The 27968-nt window shown below is 42.3% G+C and overlaps 1 protein-coding gene across 6 annotated transcripts in view; it reads right to left on the minus strand.

Annotated features, from left to right (window-relative positions):
* Positions 1 to 27968, minus strand: part of Phactr1 (phosphatase and actin regulator 1) — a 514585-nt gene that overhangs the window by 189689 nt on the left and 296928 nt on the right. For all 6 annotated transcript variants that reach the window (XM_010622877.3, XM_010622876.3, XM_010622879.3 and 3 more), the window contains one exon: positions 5983 to 6147. In XM_010622877.3, coding sequence (XP_010621179.1) covers positions 5983 to 6147 — 165 coding nt within the window. The remainder of the gene's footprint in view (positions 1 to 5982; positions 6148 to 27968) is intronic.

Here is a 27968-nt window from a genome sequence, read left to right on the forward strand (position 1 = left end):
CAGCTGCCTCCTGCCCAGCAGGCTTCTGCAATGGCTCCTCCTGACTGTTTAATATTCTTTGTCCCCTTTGGAATTTGAAGTCTATTGATTTTTCTAATTCTCCCAATCTACCAGACCTCTTCTTTCCATTCTAATTTAAAGTTCCATTCTGTACTGAGTTCCATCGTGTCTTCCCAAAAGACTTCCAAGTTATAACCCCTGGTGCTCATGAATGTGACCTTATTTGGGAATAAGGTCTGAATGAGATTACCCTGGATATGGGTGATCCTAAGTCCAAAGTATGGTGTCCTAATGAGAGAAAGAGATTTGAGATACAGGGAGATAGAGAGGGGAAACTGTGGCGACGCAGGCAGTGAATGGAATCATGCAACCCTAAGGATCAACAGCAGCCACCAGCAGGCAGGATAGCGATGGAGCACATTCTCCCCCAGAGCATTCTGCGATAACCAACCCAGCTGACTCCTGGAGTTCATTCAGGCCACCAGAGCTGGGAGGAAATAAACACCTGTTGCTTTAAACCAGCACATATATGGTAATTTACAATAGCAGCCTTACAGGACTAATACAAATACTCCAATCTCCTTTACCTGGACTTCTTTTCTTTTTATTTATCTGGAAAAACGCCAGCCCATGATGGGTTCAACTATCTATTCCATCCAGACCTATGCCTGGGCAGTCCAAGCCAATGAAAACAGTCAACGGGACCATGGGTAGCAGTCACCCCTTATCTGTGATTTTGCGTTCTTTGTTTCAGTTATCCATCAACTGCGATCCAAAAATATTACGTGGAAAATTAGAGAAATAAAAAATTCCTTAGCTTTCGTTTTAGTTCCCACAGTACTGGGGATTGAACCTATGGCCTTCACACTGAGCTAACCCCCAGGCCCTTCTACATGCTGTTTTTGAGACTGGCTCTTGCTAAGTCATTCAGGCTGCATTTGTAGTCTACATCCTTATGTCTTGGCCTCCCAGAGTGCTAGGACTACAGGTATGGCTCACCACACCGGGTTCTGTTTATCGGTTTTAAACTCTACGTTGTTCTCAGTACTGTAGTGTGATGAAATCTTCCCTTGTCCTGCTCTGTCCAGCGCAGGACCTGAATCATCCTTTGCCCACAGTATCCATCCTATATAGGCTACTCCCCTCTAGCCACTAAGCTGCCTTCTTGGTATCAGACTCACTCTCTCCAGATTGCAGTACCTGTGTTCAAGTAACCCTTATTTTACTCAACAACCTCAAAATACAAGAGTAGTGATGCTAGCACTGCAAACAAGGCCCACAGTTTATACCCCATAATTATTATAGTGTGTTGTTATAATCATTCTGCTTCATTATCAGTTGTTGGTAATTTCTTACTGAGTCTAATTTATACATTAAACTTTACCTGAGGTATGTATTGTAAAAAAGACACAGTATCTAAAAGGGTCAGTGTTATTTATGGTATCGGGGACTACTGTAGATTTAGTGTCATCAATCTGCATCAGGCTTAACTTCTAACATTCCCTTCCTCTGCCCACTCGGAGATAACCTCACCTATTACTTCAAATAAATCATCCATCAGACAGGGTCACCAAGCGTCTCTATCATTCTACCTTGCTCCACGGTCAGCCTGTCTGCATGCCTCTTATTTCAGTGGAGTTCATTCTTTTTCTTCCTGTCTTTTTATTCACCCACCTCCTTGTTTCTCAGCCCCTGTACCTCTCTGTCTTGTTTCATATAATTTCTAACTGTTATGTTTTTTTCTGATCATTCATGCTGGCTTTTCTTGTTTGTTTCTTCCATCACGAAACAATGAAGACACAGATGCAGCCCCTGCCAGTGAACACACACACACACACACTTCTACCCCAACAGACACACAATTTCCATTATCCATCCTTTTCCCAGCTTATTCCCCATCCCACTGCCAAGTTTCTTAAAAATTATTCCTATTTTTCCTCAACTTCTCACTCCACTCTAATCTGGGATCGGCTCCAAAGAATTCACCCACAAAGCTCTTGATAAGCCACTGATTATCTGAAACTGACTGGAGGCACCAATGTCAACAGATCTTTCTCTGTATTTCTTTCACTGACTCCTTCATGAACATTTTCTCCTCCTGGCTTCTACCACAGCTTCTCACCCTCTTCCCATTTCTCTAGTCACGGCCTTTCTGTCTCTTTTCTATGTTCAATCTCAGGTCTAGTCAGTAGCGACAATATTCTTCCTTCCTCTCTAAGACAGTTCTTGGTCTTCTTTCCTTTCATTCTATACTTGTTTCTCAGCCAATCCTGCATGGTCCTCCCTCTAATTAGCAAACATATGCAAATGACCCAATTTACATATCTGGCCCAGATCCTATCCAACTGCCAACTGTGGTTATCGCCAACAGATCCAAACACACACTTGAAACTGGAGTCCTAACCCCAAACCGCCATCATCCAAAGTGCTCATCTCAGGGGAGCCACAGCCATGCACACTAAACCCTCGTGAGGTTGTCAAGTTTCATACTTTTCAAGCTTTCCTTGTTTCTTTGGCAGGTATAGCTGTACTCCCCCTAAACTGCACCCGTTTAATATGTAAAATTTGATGAGTTTAGGCGGATGCATACACCTAGCCGCAATACTCTTACCATAATCAAGGTGATAAAAACAACCAGCTCCTCCGAAGTTTCCTTCTGCCTTTTGTGATGTGTGTGCATTTACATGCATGTGAGAATGTGTCACAGACACATTTAACATGCTCTACCATCTTAAGTGTATGTGTACAATATAGTTAGCATGGTCAGCTATAGAGGCTGGATTGTACAGCACATGTGTAGGATTTATTCATCTTTCATTACTGAAATTGTGTAACCATTAAGCAAGAACTCCCTGTTTTCTCCTCCTGGTGGAAACCCCCACCTACTTTAACTTTCTCTTCCTATCTCTCTCCCCTCTCCCTCCCCCTTTTTTGCTTTTCTTCCCTCCTTCTCTCAGTGTCTCTCTCACAATATCTCAATACTGGGGACTGAACCCAGGTCCTTTGTTCATACCAGGTTGCATCTCCAGCCCTTTTTAATCATTATTTAAATTTTTTTTTTTTTTTTTTGTACCAGGGATTGAACTGAGGTCTTTGCGCTTGCAAGGCAGGCCACCAAACCACTGAGCTAAATCCCCGGCCCTACTTTTTTTAAATTTTGAGACAGGATTTTGCTAAGTTGCTTGGGCTTGAATCTGTGATGCTCCTGCCTCAGCCTCCCAGTATGCTGGGATTACAGATATGCACCTCCATGCCTGGCTGCTGTGGGTTTGGCTGTTTCAGGTACCTCATACAAGGGGATGCAGGCAGTATTTGTCCTTCTGTGACTGGCTCTGTCACTCAGCACAAAGGAAGCATTTCCGTCCTAACACTAAACAATATGTCCAAGGGCCAAAATGGAATATTTCACTTCAAACGTGGAACTACTTTTTCCTCATTCCTATGTATGATCTGTCACGAAATCCTGTCATTTATTTCTTATCTCCCAAATCCATCCTTTCCACTACCACATATTAGCTCAGCCTGCTTTCAACTGCACAATGGCTTCCTAACTGGTTTGTCCTCAGCGACCCACGCCCTTGACTACATTCTACATGATGCAGGGCCAGTGAGGCTCCAGTCGGTGCTTATCTCTCTAGCCTTAGCCCATATAACATTCTCAGCTCTCCACTCTGTAGCCACTGGTCTTTCTTCCTTTCCTAAATGCTCATTACTATTTCTTCTACCACAGGGCCTTTGCACATGCTAGTTGTACCACTTGGAGTACTCATTTCCTTCAATCCTACCCTTCTCTCAGATTCCAGTCATGCTGTCTTCCTTAGTAAAGTCTTCTGGACTCATAAGCCCATGTCCCCCTCTCATTCTCCCAAGTGTCATTTCTTCCCTGCCCAGTCACTTTGTGATTTGATGCTCCGCCTCTTGCTTTATATTGTGCAGGCTGTGAGGTCACCAACAAGGTCTGATGTGGCTCCCAAGGGTCCCAGAGCCAAGAACATACCAACACGTGGCGGGACACTCAGGAGTGTGTAGAAAATCTTAGAAGCACAAAGGGAATTGCCAGGCACTAGAGATTTCCAGGGCCAACCCCTGTGGCTTATAATTTTAGATTAAGAGGAAATAAAAGCCCAACTCTGTGGTCCTGTCACAGTCCATTCCTCCTGGGCCCATTTTCCTAAAATACAGTCCCTGTCTGTCAGGACTTTGGATAAGAACGCTCAGTGAACTCTTTGGGGCTGCGCTGTCAGCTCTGTTTCAGAGAAGATGCAATCATCCGTCTCTGTTCCCGGGCAGGGCAGGGGTGCAAACAGGCTGGGGGCAGCTGTCGCCTCTTCCCCTGGGACCCTGGGGCCGTCTGGCTAACTGCCTCCCAGGCCTGGGGCAGCTGGAACAACACAGGGCTCCTCTGCCCGAGGATTCCTTAGTCAGGATCTTACAGCAATGCTTCCAAGAGGCCTCTGTCTCCAGCAGCTTCACCATCAGCTGCACCCTGACTCTGCATCTCACTGTTACTACTGAGGTGCTGGGGACGGAATTCAGGGCCTCTAGACAGCGTTCTGTAGCTGAGCTACACTCCAGCCAGCCTCTAGGTCTTAATGCTCAGTGCCTTCTGAGAACACGAACCTTCAGCTCACAGCACGCAGGCTGCGCGGGGAGCGTGAGATGTGTCGATCTGGCTTTGAAAGAGTCATGTCACTAAAGGTGCCGAAACTGACCAAAACGTTGACTGCATAATTTTCGGTTGCAGTTTTCCTGTTATTCAACTTACAAGTAGTATTTCCAGGGGTACCTTTGAAGGCGCCGTACACACAGATACTCTCCTGTTACTTGAGTTACAGTAAAACTGCAGTGCAGCTAAGTATGACAAATTATAGGTGTGGACGTTATAATAGGCCAACTGTGCATCGTGCTGATGTCCTTCTGTGTGTTCGACAAAGTATACAATTTTAACAACAAAAAGTTAATACGTGACCCCCCCACACACATCATGTGAGTGGGCAGCAAGATGGCAGCCACCTATTGGCTAAGACCAGAGATCCCAGAATAAAATCTATCTTATTGACACTTTGATCTTGGTTTTCCAGTCTCCAAAATTGGGAGAAGTAAATTTCTCTTATTTGAAACACTCAGTGTATGTTATTCTGTTATGGCAAGCCCAAGCAGACTAAGACAAAAGCAAAATGAATCTGTATAGCTTTTTCACCATCACATCTCAAACCGTAACAAGATGAAACAAAAGCTTTTTCCCATACACCTCTCTCTCCATCCTTTTACTTATCTGAAGATCTCCACCTGTGCTGTCACACAAAGTCTCCACAATACTCATACCAGGTGCTAATTCTTACTCCAACCGGACAGATGAGGAAACTGAGTTACAAAGTTAAATAAGCAGAGTGAGCTCACATTCAGCCAGAGCAGGGCTGGGCTGTAAACCGAGGCACAGTGACCCGAGGACCTGCAATCTCCCAGCTGCGCTGCCCTGCACCTTCCCTTGCTGTCGCGGGGCTGTGAACTGTATGATTATGTTCATCGCTCCAGTGATGATTCATTTTCATTCTTGCTCTCCTGCCTTGTCCAGGAAACACTTACTCAAGACTTTTCCTCCACCAAATAACCTATTCTCATCTGCCAACGACCATACATAACTCATTTTCTGGTGTGAGTTGACTTCGACTGGAGCAGTGAAAATAAAAAATAGATTGTCAATGCTAGAAGGAAAGCATCCAAGTTCAGTTTACTTATAGAGCAAATAAAACGGGTGGCTCTGAAATTAAAAAATAATAACAAAGGAACCAACCCTGAGATAGGAGAAAACCACAGAGGCTATAAAAAAACATTCTCAATCACACTGAGGAATGGGAGTAACTCCAAGGCTGAGTTCTTTCCTTGGTTTAGACAGGTTCTGGCGATTAAATTCTGCCCATTAAAATACGGAGTTGAATTCAACTAATACCCGATGAGGAATAAAGGAAGCCATCACCTTACCTGCTGATGTGTGTTTGAACTTTTCACTTTTCTTCTTCCTCCATTTCCAAGGCTTGAAAATCCTTCCCAGGTTGGCAAACTTACTTCTCCTCCGGATGGGTGGGGTGTGGGTACCCGGCACAAGGGAGTCAGAACGCATAGCTGCCAGCCTCTCCACTTCCTCAGCTTGTTTTCCCCAAGAAGAAAAGAGGTGGAAATAAAGAGAAGAGGGGAAAAGTGTTAAAACGGGAGCCTCACAGATGGCCGGCGTTTTCCATGGTTACGGGCAACAGAAACCACGTGACTGGAGCTCCATTTGCCTTTTGGAATGGAAGGCGCACCGAAGTGGAAAGGCTGGGACAGTGAGCCCAGCCCTGGGATCCCTAACACCCCACTGCCAACCAAATTCACTTCTTTATTTAAAGAAACAGTGTCTCACTATGGTTGCCTAGGCTGGTGCCAGACTCACTGGCTCCAGTGAGGCCCCTGCCTAGGCCTCCTGCAGCTGGCGTTTCAGGAGTGCACCCCTGTGCCCAGCGTCCCCAACCGAATCTGCTCAGCCTGCACCTAGATGGGAGGAACAGGGAGACAAAGGCTCTCCCGGGGCATGAGACTCTCCAACAGGGAGCGAAAGGCCACGGGGAGAGGCGAGCGACAGTGTAACTACTGGCCCAGCAATTTCTCAATTAAGACTTGGCACGGGCAAGCACTACAGACTGTCAGCCTGGAAATAAAGGAGGAAGGAAGTGTGGACCAAATGCCAATTCCAATGCCGTGGTCTCCACCACCCACTGCTCTCCACTGCCTACTGCCCAGCTTTACCCAGACCTCAGGACACTGACATGCGTGGATGACCTGCCTCGACCCCGGGTTACTGAGCTGGTTTCAGAATTTCTCACTCTTCCATTAGATCTTTACAGTTGCTTTACTTCCGCTACATAGTTTTATTTCCTCCTGGAGTTTTGCTTTAAAAAAATAATTGTCAGATATTGAGAGCTAGGAATATCTTAGGGAATATCGAGTTGAATCCCAGTAACTGAGTATCTCCAGATTGCTATCATTTGGATCTACAAGGCTCCCCCAAAAGCATGTGTCATGGGGTTGGTTCCCAGCCTGGGGCACTCTTGGAAGGTGGCAGAAGTCTAAGTGGTGACTAATGAAGGTCCTAAGTCACTGGGCACATGTCCTTGAAAGGGATGATGGGACCTTGGTTTCTTCCAGTTCCTCTCTCTCTCTCTTTTGCTTCTTTGCCATGAGGTGAACAATTTGTTCACCAAATTCCCACCACGATATGCCATGTTTCCTGCCACAATATGCTGCTGCCTTACTAGAAGCCCAAAGCAATGGGACCAATCATGGACTGAAACCAGCTAAACAAATCTTTCTTCTTCTTCTTTTTTTTTTTTTTTTTTTTTTTTTCGTTTTTTGAGACAGGGTCTCGCTATGTGCTTGAGACTGACCTGGAACTCACTATGTAGCCCAGGCTGGTCTCGAACTCACAGTGATCCTCCTGCCTCAGCTTCCCAAGTGCTGGGATTACAGGCATGCGCCACCACTCCCGGCTATATATTGATCATCTCACGTATTTTGTTACAGTAACAGAAAGCTAACAGAAGTATCATAAGACTTTCAATCTTTCTTAAGAAAGTCTTCTGGACCCTTCCTTAAAGGCCACAACTGCCCAACCTCTTTTTTCACCACAAAGAATGAAACAAACTCTTTTCCAAGTTACATGAGTATATATTCCACTGAGCTAAAAATATGCCAACTTGAATTTCTAAGATGAGAATAATCAGAGAAAATAATTTCCTGGGCAGAATCACAGGGATAGAAAGGACTCAAGTTTTCCAGAAAGCAAAATTACATGTAAAGCTGCAGCAAATCCAAACCACTGTTTGTCCCTGAACAATGACCTTCAGAAAAATCACCCAGACTTTTGCAAATATACAGTCCTGAAAGCTTGATCTTGTGGCCTGAGACTTTATCTGTCACAGTGCAAAACTCATTTAACTGAGGGAGATCCCTCCAATCTACCAATGCACGTGGATGCATGATCACATGCCAGGCTCCACGCTGTGGCAGATGTGTGGGTGACAGATGACGATGAGCTGGCAAAGGATCCTGGCAGCAGGACTGAAAAGCAGTAGATAGATCTGGGAGGTGGGCTGGACGAAAGTCTAATTGTAAGACTCAGTGATCAACTGGTGACCTGAAGAACAAAGAGTAGTTCATTCCCAACTCCGAGTCACAGCGGTAAAATGCCAGCCACCCTTTATCTATCAAGACAAGGAACATGGGATGAGGCAGAGGTTGGTTGGTGACAACTGGGACACATTCTAATGAAGATGGCACTTGAACCTTTGACTACAAATGTCCCTTGGGTTAGGAACTGCTTACCTCCTGATGAACCCGTCGAAGGCTGAAAATACCATGTGGAAAACACACTGAAACTCCCTGATCTACTCGCATCCTACCTTAGAAAGACGGCACACTGCAGAGTGTGAGTTGTGAGCCCTTGTGATAAGGGGGCTGGCAAGGAGCAGCAGTCACTGGTGCTGCCCAGCATCCAAGACCTGAGTGGACCACGTATCAGTAGCAAGGGAAAAGTCCACATTCAAAATAGAAGTATGGTTTCTACTGGGTGCGAATGGTTTTGGCTCCACTGTACAGCTGACAAATCCAACTCAGATCCCCATAAGTTGCGGGCCAGCTCTACATGGTTCAATGCACTGGCAGCTTCTCTTTTCACAGAGAGACCACTCAATTCTGCGCCAGATACTGATTATTCATGGAGAAAACGGGGGAGAAGACAGAGTCAGTGTGTAAAATACCACAACAGGGGGCAATGAGGCCAAATCCAATGGAGGGGAAGTAGAGGCAGTCATTGATTCCACCTCAGGGTTGGAGTAGATCCCAGAAAGGTGCTGTGTGGCTAGGTTTGGCAAAAGAAAGAAGAGGCCACTGCGGACCTCTGGCAGAAGCAAGAGCCCCAAGAGGCCAGGAAGAGCATGGCAGATCGAGGAACGTCCAGGGACCCAGTGAGCCATGTGCATCACAGAACTGTGGATGGAAGGCCAGGAGCCAGCATACCCGTTTTTGACAAGGGTTAGTAGACATGTAGGTTTTAGCCTATTAGCAGAGAGTAAAGGATAAGAATTTGAAAATGCGACACTGACATTATCACATTCAATAAAGATGTACATCGGACATTCACTTTGTACTAGGAATTCAGGCTGCATCAGAAAAGAAAATAGATAAAAATACTGACTTGTGGAACTTGCACTGGGGAGCAGGGCAGCCAATAAACACTGAGACTAAGTACAAAGTATGGTAGAAGGTACATGCTCTTGGGGAAATAAAAAAAAATAAAGGAAGAGTAGAATGTTGTAAAGCAGATCAAGGGTACCCAGAGAAGGTGGTCATTTTTCACGAGCACAGTGAGAGTCAGCTCACTAGAGAAAGCATATGATCAGACGCAACCAGATCTGTTTCTCAAGAAAACCACTGTGGCAACAGAGACAAGCTAAAAGGAAACGCAAAGAAACCAGTGACAGACAGAACAAGAAGGCCACTGGAGCCTCACTGGCTAGGACCCAGGGAGGGTGGTGACAGAAGGATGGAAAGGAAGATGACACTCAGCCAGGAGGAAGAAGCAGCAGCTTTGGATAATTTCTGGATAAATACACCTGAGGAAGCGAGAGTGGCAAAAGTGTTCAGCTTTCATGACTAGATTGATGTGATGATTTCACATGTGTTAAAGAATTCTGATGATAATAGGAAGATGCGGACTTGGGTGACAGCTTGAAGAAAAAAGACTCTGGAGGCAGATCATGCAGTCTTCTTGCAAGGATCTTTAGAGGCTGGATTTTATGTCTTCACCTACCAAGAACTACTGAGCAGAAATTTAAAAATCTGTCCTTCTGGGGAAAGGGGAAACTCATTCTTTTCTGTACAATGAGCTCCACATCCAGAGGAGGGGAAGAGATGGAAGACACAAGAAAGAGGCTGAGAAATTTATGAAACTGAGTTCTACGAGCAGGGAGGGGAGGCCAAAGTATGCAGAGCATCAGTCACCAGGAGATGATGCTGTGTGACTGGAGGGTTGAAATGAGGCCTGGCATCAGAAATGGCAAAGATCAGACAAGGGTCTCAGGGACACTAACCCAAGCAGCAGCGGGTAAGACGGATCGTTAGTAGAGGCAAAAGGTTTTAAGTAAGTGTGGGCTGCAGAGTGGCTGAGAAGACTGCTAAATTTAAAACAAAACTGAAATCAGCTATAATAAAGGATGGGAGGAACCCAAACAGAGCAAGCAAACGGGCTTGGGGTGATGACGAACGTGGACACCCTTCTTTGTAGATGGAGACGGGATCGGCTGTTCAGTGGTGCTTCGTCTATGATTGCAGCCAGGTAAAGCCACTGCTCTCCCCTGGATCCGGAACATCTCCAAAGCCCACGTGTCGAGGGCTTGGTCCCCAGGTTGGCACCACTGGGAGGGGATGAGCCCTTAGGACATGGGGCCTCCTTGCAGGCCTGCAGGTCACTGGCCCAGGGGGAACTGCTGGACCCCAGCCACTTGCCCTTCCTTATCAGACCTTGCCCGTGAGGTAAGCAGCTCTACTCTGCCATGTGCTCCCAGCACGACACACTGCCTGCCCACCAGAGGTGTAAGAGCAGCAGACCAAACATGCAGGGCCTGGAACCTCCAAAACGGTGACCCAAGTGAACCTTTCTCCGTACATGCTTATCATCTCTGATAATTGCTACAGTCACGGAGAGCAGACAAACAGCCACACAAGGAATGACAACTGTGCGGAAACCTCATCGAGGAGGCCTAGAGTCCAGGATGGAAGTAACATCAACAGAGACCCGGATCACTTGCTCTTTCAGATCCATGTTTTCCTTCCACTTCTCACCTTCATTTACAGAGTTGTTGTAGCTTGCCTAGATTCTACAAGTCTACAGGACCCGCATTTCTGAACTTAATCTTGCTTCTTTCAAACTTCTATTTTATACCCTTACTCGACGACTCTTCTTTCTGAAACCTTCTCTTCCCAGAACTCTCAACGGCCCACACTTCACAACAGAAATTTCAAATTTCCTGTTTAGTTTTTAGAAGCCTCACCTGCAGGGACCTGCTCCAAAGTATCTCCTAGTACTTTCGAGGCACATGCTGTGATCAAAATGAAACATTCTCTGCACGTATCAACAGTCACTCCCTGGGATCTCAGGATTCCCAAAAACATCATACATGGAGCTTTGTTATAGCTGGGTATCTGCATGTTGGAGGTGTTTGATCATCCTTGGATTTCCAAAACCAACTCACAGACAAAAGGTATAATGGAAGAAGTATCCAGTTCGAGTTTTCTGAGCCTAGCCAACCAAAAATATCTACTAAAGGGGCCGGGAATTTAGCTCAGTGGTTCCAGCGCTTGCCTTGCCAGCGCAATGACCCGAGTTCGATAGCCGGTACCAAAAAAAAAATCTACTAAAGGTTAAAAAGAGGCTATCTGCCGAATTCCTTTAAATAATGGCAAGAATTACTCAGGTTTGATATTGAGTTTGCTTTTCATAATTGGTGTTCAATTATGACTTAATAAATAAAGGAATGGCTGCATTCGATTCAACTCATTTACCTATGTCGTGAGAAATACAAAAAATATTAGTAGTGGTCTCCAGAAAAATGCACCCCTAGGACCAAAGGCTACTTCAGAACCACATCTTTAAGAAAGATGAAATTATTATGAAATTGCCACATTAAAATAATTATAATCAATTAGGAGTGCTTTTGAAAAACCTGGAGAGGCAAAGGGCACAGAAAGCATTTTAAAGGCATAATTACAACTTGACTTGAATGAATCCTTAATAAGTATATTATTAAATTCAAGATGCTTAACTCGTACCTGCAGTAGATTATTGAGCAGGCTGGATTATGTTAAGTTTGGCTTATTTATATTTTAATCACCCATGTTACGTCTTTTACCATTTTATCTGATGACAGAGGCTGGCTCTCAACCTCTGCAAGGCTGAGGAGGGAGGCAGAGGCCAACTTGGAGGACAGGTTGAAAAGGAAGGAATGCAAAACAAAAGAGGGCTCAGACTGGAGTGGTCTGCTGGCACGGGATCACGAGAGGGCACGAGACAAAGGTGAGAGAATGGGGAAAAGTTTAGGCGAGATGTGGATGAAAACAGATCACGTGGCGGCTGCTCTGGTCAAGCCCTATGTCCTCAATCCCAAAGGTAGCTTTCAGAAAAGGGCATGCTATCTGCAGAATGATGAATCAAAAGGTAGGGAGTAGCATGGCCGAGCTGATTCAGAGAGCTGAGGGGCAGAAGGGAGTTGGACCAGGTATGTCCTGGGCACTGTCATGCACTGGTGTCCAAGGGAATACTTTAAGTGACTAGGTATTTCAGGCTCCCTCATACCCCGACTCGGTTTTGCTTTATTTTGGGAGATGCTTTTTATTTCTATTTAGAAATGCAGGGAAGTTAATATTAGACTTATGCATGATTTCGAACCCCATGAACCACAGAAGCTGTACCAGCTGGTGCTCTCAGCCCATCATTTGTGGAGCTGGGGTTTGCTCAGGGGGCTCTGAGGGCATGTAGGGGCAGGAGGTGGGGATGAGGCACCTCTGCTGGTATCTTGCTACTGTGCCTCTCATGGGGCATGGTTTTCACAGCTCAACAGCAGAGGAAAGCACCAGCTCTGGCTTCCTGATGTCCTGGAAAGCATTCGTCAGTTTCCCACTAAGACAAAGGACGCAGTGGTGTGCTATCTGAGGTCTAACGGGCAGAAGAAGCAGGACATTTGGGTCCCACCATAGCTTGCTCCATATGCCAAGAGCTCCTAGGATTTTTGGAGAATCTAAACCCAAAACTGAAGTTTTAAGTTTCTTCCTAATAGATGGGGACATTCTAAAAAGAAGAGTACTTCCTCAGGTATTGAGTTAATGAGAGAGATGATGGTGGTGATGATGGTGATGACTGTTATGGTTTGGATCGTAAACACCCCTTGAAGTCCCATATGCTAAAGGCTTGGTTGCCAGCCTGTGGCCTACTGGAAGATGGGGAACCCTTCAGGAAGTGGTGCCTAGTCGGGGGAACTCAGGTCCCTGGGAGTGTGGATCTCAACAAATCTCCCTCCTCCCCTCCACTTGCCTGGAGGTGAGCAGCTCTGCTCCACCAGATGCCCCTCCCAAGATGTACTGTGCTACTAATTCAAGCAGCCATGAACTGAACCCTTTGCTACCATAAGCCAAAATAAGACTTTCCTCCCTAAAAATTGATTTTACCACAGTGACGGAAAGTTTGCTATCACAATGACAATAATAATGGTGATGATAGTAATAGTAGCAATACCAGCTACCACTTCTCGGTCATCGAGTCTATGCCAACCGCTTACAATGTTTCAGCTTATGTAATCCTCACCTTACCTTTAGGAGACAGGGTTATTATTATATATTATCGTCATTTTACAGTTGGGCACATTGGGGAGGAGATAACTAAAAATAGAACTTATTTATCAAGAAAAGAAGTACACATTTTAAATTAAGATTTGTCTATTTTCAAGAATATCTGCCCATTGTGTCAATGTCTGGCTCTTCGTATCTCTGTACTACAACCAAATGATAGGAGGATTCAGGGGTGAGGGAGGGCATTTCTGCTTTTCTAATAGGTTACAAAACACCAATATAAACTGATCCTAAAAGCAGGTGCAGTCTCATCATAAAATGTTACAATATATACATCTGTCTGCAGGTTCCCTGGAGGACATCCATCCTAGGTCACCAGGACATTAGGAATTAGAAGGACATTCTCCACTAAGCACCTATGCTATGGGCTACAACTGGGTACTCAGCAGGTGTCCAAATGTCCAAATGGACAGGAAATGGCTCAAATATGCTTCACTTGGAAAATGCCATATACTGTGTACAGTGAACAGAATATTTGTTTGGGAACAAAAGGGATGGTGGTTCAGATCTAGCACCTAGTAGCTGCTGGTGGAGTTGTTGTTTGTCTCCTAGCAGGTAGCAAGGGCATCCTGGTTTTCCTTAGGAGTCACCTTTCTGCTCCTTCAAGTCCAGAAAGTTCAGGAAGGACTGATCTCCATCTAAACACTAGAAGTGGGCACATGCTGGCCAATCAGAGGGTTGCATTCTCCACCCTTTACCCTGCTGTCCTTCATTAGGAGAAGCAATTGAGCTCAGCCAAGCAACAGGCCTCAATTCTAGGATTCATTGGGACTGCTGACAGACAGGCTCTTTCAGCTGGGACTGCAAGTTAGACAGGCTCTAAGCCTAATAAAAATAAAGGACATAAACTTAAAAGCCATCATGCAGCCTTGTTCAATATACAAAGAATTTCTAGATCACAGAAGTTATCCATAAATCTTGAGAAGAGACATCTTATTACTTTGAGTACTTTCTATGTTCCCACTGCTACACTAGAAAGGTGAGGATATTTGTATTCCATGGTTATAGGCAGTCAGTGAACAAAGAAACTTACAGACCTGATAAGTGGGGTGAGAGCATATCACATTTATTTATTTATTTATTGAGATACCAGATCTTATCAGCCAAGTTCCCCCTGATCTATTCAACACCAAATTTCTGTTTCATCCCCCAGGGAACTAAACTTCAACATATGCAATGACTACAAAAGCTTATAAAGCGTTCTAGTACTCATTTAATCTACAGAGTATATTTGTATTGGGAATGGAACTTATTTAAATTTCAGATGAACTTGTAGAGACTTGTATTAATCCAAAGAAACAATCTCCAAATAATGTAGATTCTTCATTCATTTACAAACTTGGGGCCCTAGGGTGTCATATTTTTGCAGCTAAATAAATAGCAACTTTCAGGCTCAAATCAAATAACTCAGTAAAATCTGTTTTCTCCTGCAGAGGTCAGAAAATTCTTACTGTTTAGCCAAACAGTAAATACTTAGTCTTTATGGATCATACAGCATCCACTGTAAATGCTCAACTTTGCTACTGCAGCATGAAAACAGCCATAGACCAATGCATACAAATGGCCACAATTATGTTCTAATAAAACTTTATTGATAAGAACAGGCAGTTTGCTAATCTTTGTTCTATAGCATGGACCTGCTGGTAATCTTTTTGTCATTTTTGAGGGACAAAGCAACCTGGGAATTGAGCCAAAACAGAGGAATAGAGAGCTGAGGAAGAGTCAGATGTGACAGAGACCTCAGTGCATCAAATGGAATCCTACAATCAGCTGTGCCTGATTCCATTAGAACTCGGAACATTTTCCTACATAAGCCAACAAATTCTTTTTTTTTTTTTGTTACTTGAGTTAGATTGTGTTAGGTTCTCCCTCACTTGCAATCAAGAGTTCTAATAAATGTACCATGTAATCTTAGAAAAGTCCCATCTGCTTCTCTCTGTAAAATGGGGATAATGCTGAGTTGTTAGGACTAGCATGTGCTATGGTTTTAATCTTTAATGCCTCTCAAAGGCCATGGTGTTGAGAGGTGGAGCTAAGGGAAATAAGTTAGGTCGCTGGGTTTGAGCCCTTGAGAGAGATACTGGAACCATCCTCTGTCTTTGCTTCCTGGCTGCCACGAGGGAAGCAGCTTTTGTTTTTACCACACATTCCTCATCATTATGGTCTGCCTTATCACAAGCTCAAAAAAACAATGGAACCAGGTGACCATGGACTGAAACCTCCACACTGTGAGCCAAATAAACCTTTCCTTCTTCTACACTGATTATCTCAGGTATTTTGTCACAGTAACAGAGAGCTGACTGACACAAGAGGCATATACCAAAAGTACCCTTCAAGGGGTAGGGGGTTGATTAAGAGTTATCTACAGATGAAGACTCCCTAGGACCAGGTGGTGTACCTGTCCAATCAGGGTTTCTTATCACTTCTCTGCTAGCATGTCCCTCAGGGAACTCTATGAATGGAAGGAGTTCTGGGGAGGGTGAACTGCAATGAGACTCTCCTAACCAGTGCGTCACCAACTTTAGTGTACATAAGAATATCAAGAAAAGATCTAGTAAATTTTATGATCCCTCATCTGTCCAAGGGATCTGAATGCCTAACAAATAGTCCAGGAAATGCTGACCCCAGCAACCTGAGAACCGTACTTTGAGAATACACTTATTGCATCCTTGAAGAAGCTAAAATCTTACTCCCTTCATCCCAGCTGCACAAGTTCATCACCTTAGATGGCGGGCAAGGAAGGAAAAATCCCCTGTTGAAAATGAAGTGATGATCCAGCAACATCTACCAGCTCCAAACCCCTGCAATTGCTGGGAATTCTAAGTATCCCATGTCCACATGATGCTTTACTCCTTCTAAGTGCTTTGCCAGGTAGATCATTAAGACTTCAAAACATGTGCAGATATACAATTTTCTAATCTTATATTCTTAGTTATTACCAACATACTATTTTCTCAAAGAACCCCACTGTAAGTTAGACTTTTGAAGGCTCTCACTAGCTGCACAATAATAATCTTTTAAACTTTAACTGTTTGCTTTCTAAACTTAATCACAAGATGGTTAGTTTGCGTTTCCCTGAGGGACACTGTGAAAACTGCACAGGGGCAGAGTTCCATGTAACACGCTATACCAAATGCTGAATGAAGAGCTTTTGTGTGTGTGCGTATGTGTGTGTGCATGTTCCAGCTCACGCAGGCAGTTAAGATGGCCCAGGATTCCCGAGGCTAGAGATGGCTCATAGTCCCTCACACATTCCGTCTTAGGAGTGGCTAGGGAATGTCAAGATCAGGCTCAGGCGGACTCAATCCTTTGCAAACTGTCTTTCCCTCCCTTCCCACTATCAAGTTTAATAGGCTTCTAGGCATTTTCTGGTCCTTGAGCTCATTGCAAGATTGCATGGCATTAGCCACATAGATATCTATGAAGTGCAGGATAATAGAGAACCATCTGAAACCTCATATCCCATTTAAGAATCATTTCTTAAGTCTTCTGCTTTCAAGCTCAGAATTCTCATTTTCTTCCTCTGATGATGTCAAAGTTCATTTATGTATCTACCAGACCAATTTTTCAGTGGTATTTGTCACTTGTGTCATGACTATGTGAAATCCAAATACTGTAGTACTTCTGGGAAGAGTATTTTTGCAGGAGTGCTGATCCTTGCTAAAATACCCTTGTTTTCATTTTTCTTTTTCCATGTGTGTATATTTTAGTTACTATCAGTAGCTCTAACTCAGGTCTGCTTTGGCTATTACTCAGAAAGTAAAGAAATCCTGTACTGGTATTTGTTAAAACTTTCACAAGTAACTGCCAATTTCCCCCAAGTTGTAGTAGTTTGTCTTCAGAGGCACATGTCTTAATCTTTTTGTCCTGTTTATCTCTTTAGGAACCTTTCATTATTTTTTACAGGAAAAATGATAAATTTTTACAGCAGTCTCAACAGGGAAATTCACTGGTCAATTTCACTGCCATAAGTAGTTTTGAATTCACCTTTGCTTAGTGTTTACTTTGAAGTCTTATCTGTAAATCTTTTTGGTCCGAATGACCAAATAGATATACTAACCTCAAAACTTAGAACCTGGACTCTGAACATCAAAGCTAAGAGGTGATCATAACTTAGCTCTGTGAGTAGGGGCAAATGAATTAACCTCTGAACTGTGTCTCTGTGACTGCAGGACAGGGGTATCTATGCCTGCCTCTGATGGTATATAAAACCACTGCATTGACACGAAAAACTCTACCACAAGAAGTGGTCAGTGGGTGCTCATTTAATAGTGGCTGACTCCAAGTTTAAGATAGCGACTGCTTATGCCTGCTTCTATTTCCACTCTGGATTCCACTTGAATCTTATGTACCAGGTACAGAGTGCGTGCTGCTGGGGCTTCGGTGATGGCAGCAGCACATGCAGGTAATGACAATCCACTACGATTTGTTCTCCAGAGCATCAGTGCAACTGAGCTATAACAGCACCTCCCTGACTTGTTTGAGCGATATCGTCAATCAGAACTGGGGGGACAATCTGTCAGCTGTTTTCTCCTGCCTCACTTGCAATATGGGACTCCAACTTCTTTAACATCTTCACAGTTTTTCTTTAGGTAGAAAGAGACTCCTCATTATTCATTAGTTCAGTTTGAGCTAGACATTTTCCCTTTTCACAAAATTCAAAACTAACCTTCTTTCTTCTTTTCTGTAATATTGGGATTTGAACCCAGGGCTTTCTTGCCCATGCTAGGCAAGTGCTGTATACTACTGAACCTACTTTCCAAATGTTCTAAGCACTGAGCAATAAGGCATTAGGCCAAGACAAGAAAAAAACAGGAGCCACAGGAACGGGCTGAATGTGTGGCGGTTGCTCTCATATCTGTCCCTTTAAGAGCTTTTGGGATATACCATTATCCATCCACATCCACAACTTCCACACCTGTGGATTCAAACAGATTTGGGTGGAAGGTAATTCTTTAAAATTGCATCTGTACTCAACATATACAGACCTTATTTTTCTTGTCTTTATTCCTTCAACCATACAGTATAACGATTATTTACACAGCACGCATTTGGTACTACAGTACACCCAGGCATGCTTTCTGTACTAACTGGAGGATGTGCCTAGGTGTGATGCTAACACGATGCGATTGTACCCGAGGGTCCTCAGCATCCACAGATTTTGACATCTGTGAGGGGCCTGTAACTCATCCCCCTGGACACCAAGGGACAAATGTGCATGAGGTTATGGTGCGCTGACTCCAAAAACAGTTCTTAACATTTATCGTATAATTCAAATTGTGAGATAGAGGTTTTGAGGCAAGGGAAGGAGTTCTGATGCTTTAAAATACCAAAATGAAGCTGGGTATGGTGGCCCATGCCTGTAATCCCAGCACTCAGAAGGCTGAGGCAGGAGGATCATGAGTTTGAGGCCAGCCTGGGCTACATAGTGAGTTCAAGGCCAGCCTGAACTACACAGAAAGACCCTGTCTCCAAAAACAAATAAACAAACCCACAAAAAACCAAACCAACAAATGAAATAAAATACTAAAATAAAAAGTTCCAAGCATTCAGAAATAAACCCTAGTTCATCTTAGAGGAGCCCGAAAGAGATACAGACACACCAATCACATATGTGATGGATGATGATACCCATTCTTGGCTCTTTGTAATCTAATGCTCCTAAAAGTCATTATTTAACTCAAAAGGCTCACCTGTCCCTAAATCAAAATTCAAACTTTAAGAGGAATATCAATACTCACAGATACTTCCTTACACCCTAGATCTATTGTAATGGTAAAAGAAACTTCATCTCCTTTACTCATGCCTGGGAATGCACACTGTAAGTAACCTTAGCAACTCAGGGCTCCACCATCTTTGCACTCTGCTTTCCGATGTCCCTTGCAAATGCTTTCCCAGTGACAGAGCCATTCCCCTCAGCCTGTCTCCACGAGGGACCCGGGCCTGCAATCCTTGTGTTACCAGTAAGTCAAGGTGGTACGGATCAGGTGCGTGAAGGACACAGGGAATCCTTCCACTGCCTGTGCCAGGAAATAGTCCCCAGCAGTGCGGAGTGGAGAAGAGAGTACACAGCACAGACAGAAAGATTTCCTGCAGAGCCATTCAAATCCTAGCTCTTCTGAAACTGACTCTGAGAGCAGGAGAAGGCTTTGACCCGGAAATGTAAGTCAGATAGGAAAATACTCTCTCACCAATACACGTTTCTTGCTTTTGTCTCCACAGGTTGGGGAAATGCACTACTTTTCCCCCTCCACTCTATTATTCCAAACTTATCTAAGTCCCTATAGTGTGCAAGGCATCTGTCCAACTCTCATAGCAACCACTGGAACCCCTCTAACATTTATCAAGCTCTTGCCTAGTTATTCCATCACCAGACCTCCACAATAAACCAACAAGAGAAGTGGGGCAAATATTTTAAACACTTTTTTATGAAAGAGTAAGTTGACAGCAGAAGAAATGGCTGTTGGCCAAAGCCTTCCTTCCTTTTAAATGAACACGAATTAATTTCTGCTTTGATACAAGACTGTTTCCCAGCCTCCTCTGGCTGGAGGTGTGGCCATATTTTCAATCTTTGATCAATGACATGTACACTGAAGGGTTGTGACTCCTGGGAAGTCTGCTTAAAGCAAACAGATGTGCATCTAAACAGTCTAGGGCAGGGATAAGATGGCTGGAATGTGGTAGCCACTGTGAGAACAAGGGGTGACTCCACAGCAGTGGTACAGCAGTACCATCACACCTAGCATTTTTGAACTGGCTGCTTCTGTACTTCTTTTGCAACAGAGCAATAAATACCTACCTCGTTTATATAATTTCTAACTTGTTTCATGCAGCCCAAACCCAACCCTACTGCAAAGATGGGACTTGAGTTTATACAAACTCTGGAGTTGGCCAGCAGTAGAACGTTAAGCGATAACACACATGCTCCCACCTCCACTCTAGGGCATCTTTGTAGAAGCTGTTCCTCAGCTTGTAAAGGTGCCAAATCCTTTCAGGATTTTTACTTTCACACTCAAATATTCACTGAAAAGAAGCCTTTCTGCAGGGGGCTTTCTTCCTTGCCCTCCTTTTCTTCAAAATGTTTTTGTATCTCTCTGGCCAAGGGCTCAGCTCTGACTAGATGATTGCATTTGCTCCCATGGCTTTGATTAGCATTGCTAATCTGAGTATTTCTAAATTTACACTTGCAGCCTAGAAGATCCTTCCAATGGACACAACACTGGTTGCGCAGCTCAGGCCAAATTACTGTACTTCTCTGGGTCTCAGTTGACTACTTCTCCAAAATGGGGAGAATAACAGCATCTGTCTCATGAGGTTTTGTGAGAAACAGATTATTTCATACAAATAAAGGATATGGAACAGTGTCTGAATCACAGCCAGTTCTTTTCTTCAGTATGATCGCTGTCTTTTCATACCAGTTTGTCTCGTATGTCACAAGGGGATTTGCTGACTTATAATTTTGTATACAGCAGCATTAAAGACAATAACCTATATGTCCAATTATGGTGGACTGAGGAAGTAAAGGGACAACCAATCACCTGATTGATTGATGCATATCTACATGGTCATTAAAAATCATCGATAGTTCTAATTATCAACATGAAAAACTACCATAGTTTGTTGTTTAGTGGAAAGTAAAATGGCCAAGTATTATGCATAGTCTAATTTTATCTTTTTAAAAAGAGTAGTTTATTTATCTACCTATATATCTATCTTTGCATAGTCATAGGATTTGGAAGAGGAAGCAGCAAAACATGATTCTCTTAGAGTTATAAAATTATAGATGATCCTGAGTTTCTCTATCATTTTCTAAATTTTTTTTGGGGGGTGGGTAGGTACAGGGCAGATTGTAGCAAACCTCAGCAGCCTTTGTACAACAGTGGGAGCAAGGGAGCTTCTCTCTGAAGTAATCAGGAATGGATATAGTAAAGCATTTAGTAGGGGTACATGATAAACACTAGTAAATACTAGGGACTATTTTATATTACGGGCAATATACTGTCCTTATTATAATGCAGATTAAGTATTTCTTTTTTGAAATGCTTGGGGCCAGAAGTGTCTTGGATGTTGAAATATCTGCAATATATCAAAATGCCTCAGGGATGGCACCCAGATCCAAAACCCATAATTAACTTGTGTTGCATATACACCTTATACCAATTAACTTCGAGGTAATTTTATATAACTTTTTCAATTAATTTTGTGCACGAAATGGAGTTTTGTGGTGTGGAAATTTTCACTTGTGGCATCAACTCAAATGCTCAGAGTTTTAGATTTTGGAGCATTTTGGATTTTGCATTAGGGATGCTCCAAGTGTATGGATATTACTTTCCATAAAAGTCTAACAGATCCACAGATGGTACCTGGCAGAACTCATGGCCGTGTGCAGGGCACAAAGGAATTACTGCTAACTTTTGAGTGTTATTATCCTCCCAGAGCCATCCCTGAGGTACGTGTGATACAGGACTGAAAAGTATGACTTGGGAGGGGACAGACGTGAGCCTCACAAGCTGAGGCACATTTCTTCTTTTGAAAGTGTGGAATAACAATGGTTTCCTTACAGGGCTCTGTGTCACCTGAAATAGTACACTTAAATGCTGAACACCCTTGCTGGCCAAAGTTAAGAGTCCAACAAATCGTGGTATTATTATAAATTCATCATAACATTAGATTTTAATGCAATAAATTGCCTTGGTATTCTACCAGTTATAATGCTTATCTGGAGAACTTCTTGCATTTTAAAATAGAGCCAGAGGAGCCACTTAAACAGAGATGAAAACAATGCACTAAAATGGTTGCTGGGTTAAAAAAAAAATCAATCACAACTTTTCTGAATATTTATACTTTGAAAGGAGTTAAACTATCTTTAAGAAAGGAAAGTGAAAATAAGGGAGCGTTTAGAGGAGGGAATTAATAAAATAAATTCAAGCTTAATTGGATGGTAAATTCATATTTATCCTTTAGGATTTAATTTACATAAAAATGGCACTCTAATGAAAAATGGAAATATAGTATTTATAGGCTAATAAAAACAACAGAGCCCATTAGCTGGTCTAATAAGACATATTACAATTAATTTTCACCTCGGGAAAATAAAATAATTTGTATTTTAATCTCACAGCTAAAATGACTCGAAAAGGCAAGGACTGATGCACATACATTCACAATCATGCAATGCACAAAGGAACCGCTCTGAACACTCTGAAGGTTTCTGAGACTTTTATTTAAATGGAAATTGCCTGAGGTCTGATGTAGATCAACTAAACAGAAAGAAATTAGGTACCATGAAGTCAATATTTTCATAGGCTTTCCCAAAGCATTTGATATTTGCTGAATTATCCTTCTAGAAACACAGAAAGTAATTTCTTGATCCATTTCTTGGCTGTTTACTAGCCAAAGAAAAAAATTTTTCTTTGCCATTCAAAACTGTTCAAATGCAAATATAATTACTCCCCTCGATACACAGAAAAGATCAGATGCACTTACAGAAAGCAGTTGATTCAAGAAAGATTTGATTCAGGAGGACAAGCCAAACCAAAGGCACCTTGTTTGCAAGTAGAGAAGCCCTGGTCAGAAAATTTAAGTCTGACAAACAGGTTCCCTCTGTCACATTCAGATAGGGCCTCAAAGGCAGAAGCGGAAACAGGAACTTCTCTTTGTAATTATCTGCAGAACTCAGCCACATCTATCTACTGGGGGAGAAACCGTAGCTGTCCATCTTGAGCTCTCTCTCAACTCACCAAGGAAGCAATAACTGAATGTCTAAGATAAAATATGAAAGGAAGTGGTTTAGAGGGAAAAAGAAGTTTATATTTCATGCTTTAACAAAAGTTGGTTTCTCCAACAAACCACCTTTTATGAATTCAGTTCAGCCCAAGTTTGTGGGCCAGACAGAGGTATTCACAATATTGTGGGACACACACACACACACACACACACACACAAATCATCTACTGGTTTATGTGAGATATGCAGAAAGCAATTTCAAATATCCTTGAAGATAAAATCATGTAGAAATTTTAGAACTGTTTCTCAGGATGTTTCACTACTGTATTTCCAATAAAGAATGGACAATTTTATTTTTAAAAAAGCCATAAAGTAGCTCTTAGTTCACTGTACTCTCTGGGATCAAAGGAAGGCAAGTTGGTGTTGACTTTATAGCACCAACAGGGTTCTTTTCAAGAATAATTCATTCTGTAAAAGTTATAGCAATTTTTATGCCGGTTTGCATGAATTAAGTTTTAAGAGTCTGATGAATTGAATCGACAGTGTACATTTTTCTTTCTCCTTTCCAGGATATCCAAGGAAGATAAACAACTAGACATAAACATTATATTGCAGTCTTTAAAAATCCTTCTTCATCTAATTGCCAATAACTGCTACATATGGCTGCTTGTCAAAAGACCCGATGATATAATGGTGCATTTTAACAGTGCTCATGCCAGGCAACTTGCCCATAAAACTGGCAATAATACTTTTATATGTAGTACTCCAATAATAGCCAATAGAATCTGTCCAGGATATACAGTTATTGAGTAATGAAAGTGAAAAGTAACCAAAGAGTTACATCTATAATTAGGTTGAGGCTGGAAAGAGTTACAGAGAGAAGAATATCCTCATTGTATTTTTCTAAATCCAGACCTTACCAAAAAAGCAATAGCGAGGATCGTATTGACATTAAAAATTTAATGTTTAAAAGTCTATAGGTAATTTTGTGACATCCCTAATTTTTTGGAGTCTGGCTGGGTGGGAGACAGTGAGTCATAGAGCCACATGCCATTTCCATGGTGAGATTAGGCCTCAGTTCTGCGTTTATCCCATTGTTCAAAAGCTGTAGCTAATATAGTTGTTATTAACGTGCTTTCTCTGCTCATCTCTCCCTTGATATATGTAGTTGCAAGTCAAGATTAACACCTCAGCATGCTGAGGAAAAATGAAAGCACAGAAGGAAAAGAGAAGTCACATTCATTTTCATGACAGTCCAGAAAGGAAAACATATTTTTATTTAAAGTTTCACAAAATTGAGAGTTTCTCTAACTGGAAATTTTGACCCAAACTCTAAAAACAATGATAAAAAAATAGTGACAACACAATATTTATCTCATATCATCTTCCATATTCTCAAACAATAAAAATTTCATGACAAATGTAGTATCACATAAACATAAAGGCACAAGGAATACTCTGTATACACAAAGAAAATTCTAGAAAATGCTGTTGGCAACACAGCAACAATAGGATTCATCAAACACAGCTGTGACTCTGCAAGGAAGGACAGAGCTCAGAGATGTTTTATTATTTATTTATACACTTCCTCATTTGTAGTCAAATGATATAAAATGGGGGAGGGGGAGTGAAAGCAATTATTACATATATACAGATTCAGTGAAAAAAATGCATCGAATTTAAAATAACCATGTTATAAGAAAGCCCATATTTAAAATACTGGGGGCTACTGTTATATTTTAAGGTTCTGATGTTCATGGTACAATATATAAATTTATGTACCTATAAATTTAGAAGTGGACTCAGAAGTGATATGTTAAAATTATTCCCAGGACATAAAAAAATCAGAAAAACATCTCCATAGGTAATTATACAGAATGAGATGAAACATTTTATTCCTGAATCATTATCCCTGATACTGGAAGTTCACTATTTTTATTAGACTGGTGTATTCCCAAGGTCTCAGTACAATAATAAGGAAAACTACACATGCTGCCATAAATATTTTCAAGGCAAATTCTAAATAGTGACATTGATCTATCTCTCCTCTATAACTGGTCATCTTAGCTCAGGATGAATGCTACTTTCTATGTAGCACTTGGTGTTAGAATGAAAAAGAACTGCAAACTTTGATTTTATTTTCAAACTACTATTCCTTGAGCGAAGTTGAGATTAAAAGCTATAATTTTTGATACGTGTTTTAAGACATGAGTAGTATCAACCTTATTTTATAAATAAAATGCATCTTAATGATAATGAATCTAAAGTAGGAATGTTAAAACCAGGCAAGGCATTTACTTTTTGAAATGATCTGTTTACGTTACGTTGTAACTAAACCAAGATAAATCACATGTGCAGAACAGCTTTATGCTGTAAGAAGCGTGGTCTCTGTTCTACACATGGAGGATATTGATTGCAAACCATCTTTCAGGTGCTGAGCCAGTGATCACTCAGCAATACATGGAAGAGGCAAATTCACAATTTATTCAACTAGGGCCAGTCTCTCCCTAGTCCTGGGTTTTCAGGTACAAAGAGGATTGATCTACTTTAGCACAACTGATGTTTTGAGCCAGGTAATTCTTCATTATGGGAGAGAGTCCTGTGTGTTGTAGGATGTTCAGCAGCCTCTGGGCCTTTACCCAGTGGATGCCGGTAATCAGACCCCAATTGCACATACAAAAATCAGTATCTCCAGAGATTTGCCACGTCTCATGGGATGCGGAATTGTCCCCAGTTGAAAACCCCTGGTATAGACGAATGACTTAACAGCTCCTGGAAGCATTATACAAGCAGTAAAAATAACTCACTCCTGTTGCTATACATGCCACCCTTCTTCTAGGGATAGTCCTAATGTCACATACTCGGCCCACTAACCTAACAGCTGTGCCTAAACTTGGGCTGCCTTGTGTCCTGACTTTTTAAAAAAAATTTGAAAATATGGTGACTTACCAGTCTGATATACTGTTTAGGCCTTAAGACTTGGCCACCTTTCTGCTTTGTGAATTCTACTTAGGCAAACAGTCAGTGGTGTCCATATTGGTTAATGACATTGAATATAATTAATTATGTCCCAAGAGCAATACAAGCCCACCACTACTCTAACTGACGTTAACTTTCATTTAGGACTTTAACCAGAGCAGTATAATATATTGATCTGACTTTTCCCATAACGGCACTAAAGTGAAAAAAGTACCAATATTTTCTGAGATTTTTCACATGTTGAGTGGCCACTGATGTTTTAATACTGTCATGTTTTATGTGGCTGGACAGGGGTGGTCTTTGGGAGCAAATGAATACAGTACCTGTCTGTCAGGGCACCTTTCAGGGTACACTCTGGCATGTTGGTTATATTATCTGAAGCATGTTGGGTAAAGGCCTGGAGGCTGCTGAACATCCTACAACACACAGGGCTCTCTCCCATAATGAAGAATTACCTGGCTCAAAACATCAGTTGTGCTAAAGTAGATCAATCCTCTTTGTACCTGAAAACCCAGGACTAGGGAGAGACTGGCCCTAGTTGAATAAGTTGTGAATTTGCCTCTTCCATGTATTGCTGAGTGATCACTGGCTCAGCACCTGAAAGATGGTTTGCAATCAATATCCTCCATGTGTAGAACAGAGACCATGCTTCTTACAGCACAAAGCTGTTCTGCACATGTCATTTATCTTGGTTTAGTTACAACGTAAACAGATCATTTCGAAAAGTAAATGCCTTGCCTGGTCTTAACGTTCCTACTTTATTAGCAACGACTTCCACTTCAGGAAATCCCTAATTAACAGCACCAAGCAATTAATTGATTCCACGTGTAAAAACCCAAGATATTTATGTACACTTAATGCTAAAATCTCTCCCATCCGAATTCCTACTTAATTGAAATTCCATAAAATTTCCAAGTAATTAGCTCATTTTTCTACATTTTTCATTTACAAAATTTTCAACCCTACTCTTCCTAATAGGGAAATTAACACAATATACTGAATACTTTGTTCCAAGCTCTGTGTGTGTCTGTGGACAAGAATTTTATACTCACAATCCTGGGTGGCAGGAGCTACAAATTACTTTTCTGTTATCCTTCAAAATCAAGAAATCTTGAGACAGGAAGGAAGAGAACTGAAAATAAACATCTGACTGTAGCACTCCTAAGTGTGAATCCAATGTACATTGATTTAATAACAAGTAGGTAGGAAAAAAGGTCAGAAGGAGATAAATAACTCTTATAATGATACAAGCCCTGTTTATCGAGCACCTACTATATGCTTGGATCAATGCCAAGTGCTTTATACATCACTATACTCTCATTAATCCTGCTACCAATCCAATATGTAGGTGCTGTCAGACTTGGTATTTTATAGATGCAGAAAGTGAGGCTTAGGCTGACAGAGAGTACACAGCCAGCACGAGGGACAGCTGAGATCTCAGTCACACTCTGTCACACTTCAGAGTACACGAGGGCTGGACACACAATGACCCTTACTTCAAACCCAGCCCACTGCCTCACTCTGGAACTACAATTTCACTGGAACAGCCACACTCATTTGTTTCTATATTGCTTATGGCTGCATTTGCACTGCCAGGGCGGGGCAAGTCAGAGACCATATGGCAGAAGCCTAAAGTATTTACTATCCGGCCCTTCATGGAGAAAGCTTGCCAACCCCTGCCAAAGCCCTCCCACACACGGTAAGGAACGTCAACTCGACACTGCTCCTAGCTGAGGAGCTTCATCTCATTTCAGCGTGACGCTTGGCTCCTATTTTAGAGTCACTCTGAGGGTTAATAGTATCTTTTGCTTCTTTTTCAAATGCAATTC

Source organism: Fukomys damarensis, unplaced genomic scaffold (assembly GCF_012274545.1).
Source record: "Fukomys damarensis isolate Sample0158 unplaced genomic scaffold, DMR_v1.0_HiC HiC_scaffold_10, whole genome shotgun sequence".
Taxonomy (NCBI): Eukaryota; Metazoa; Chordata; class Mammalia; order Rodentia; family Bathyergidae; genus Fukomys; species Fukomys damarensis.